The sequence below is a fragment of the Phaethon lepturus genome, unplaced genomic scaffold (genome assembly GCF_000687285.1).
Source record: "Phaethon lepturus isolate BGI_N335 unplaced genomic scaffold, ASM68728v1 scaffold55056, whole genome shotgun sequence".
NCBI classification, from domain to species: Eukaryota; Metazoa; Chordata; class Aves; order Phaethontiformes; family Phaethontidae; genus Phaethon; species Phaethon lepturus.
The window spans coordinates 23,329-23,973 of NW_010545228.1; the positions used below are offsets into that span (position 1 = coordinate 23,329).

At 46.2% G+C, this 645-nt stretch overlaps 1 protein-coding gene across 1 annotated transcript in view; it reads right to left on the minus strand.

Annotated features, from left to right (window-relative positions):
• Positions 1-283, minus strand: part of MFN1 (mitofusin 1) — a 23,126-nt gene extending 22,843 nt beyond the window's left edge. Inside the window, exon 1 of the mRNA XM_010288875.1 lies at positions 159-283. Within this exon, the coding sequence (XP_010287177.1) occupies positions 159-273 (115 nt within the window). The 5' untranslated portion in view covers positions 274-283. The remainder of the gene's footprint in view (positions 1-158) is intronic.
• Positions 284-645: the final 362 nt, after the last annotated feature.

Here is a 645-nt window from a genome sequence, read left to right on the forward strand (position 1 = left end):
AGTTGAAAGAAACCAACACCAAATGAAAAACATGACTATTTCTGAAGTTGTATGTTTACACAAACAGCCTACTAATGTATATCATAATGTACACTGTGCTGCTGTAAAACATATTCTAAGCAACAGACAAGGCCTTCGTGTTTAAATTGAAAGCTAACCTTCCACAAAAGTTGCTCCTTCAGTGACATAGTCCAGCAGCTGGTCGAAGATGGCAGTGATTGTCTTCTTAGCCAGCACAAAGTGCTTCAGTGGCGAGACGGTAGGCTCTGCCATTATGCAACTGCAACCGAAGTTACATAAAAGTGATTAAAATACTCAGTACACCCATGTATGTGAAGTTATATGCTTCTCACCCAGTCGTTAAAAAAACCCCACCAAACACAAAACCAAAAACCCAAAACCAAAATGAATACCAGTAAACTTAGTTTGTGCTGGTTCTATTACCCTGACAAACTTCTCTCTTCCCCTCGCCACACGCCCCGACAGCAGCTCGCGAAGCTCGGGGACAGGCTGAAACCGATTTGGTGGGGTCTGTTCTGGGAATACAAGACCTTCTTCTCATAAAACGCGGCTCACAACCTCCCCACCGCTTGGAGGTCAGCGCTGTCCCCTCGGCCAAGAGGGTTCCCTCGGCCGCCCTGGCGG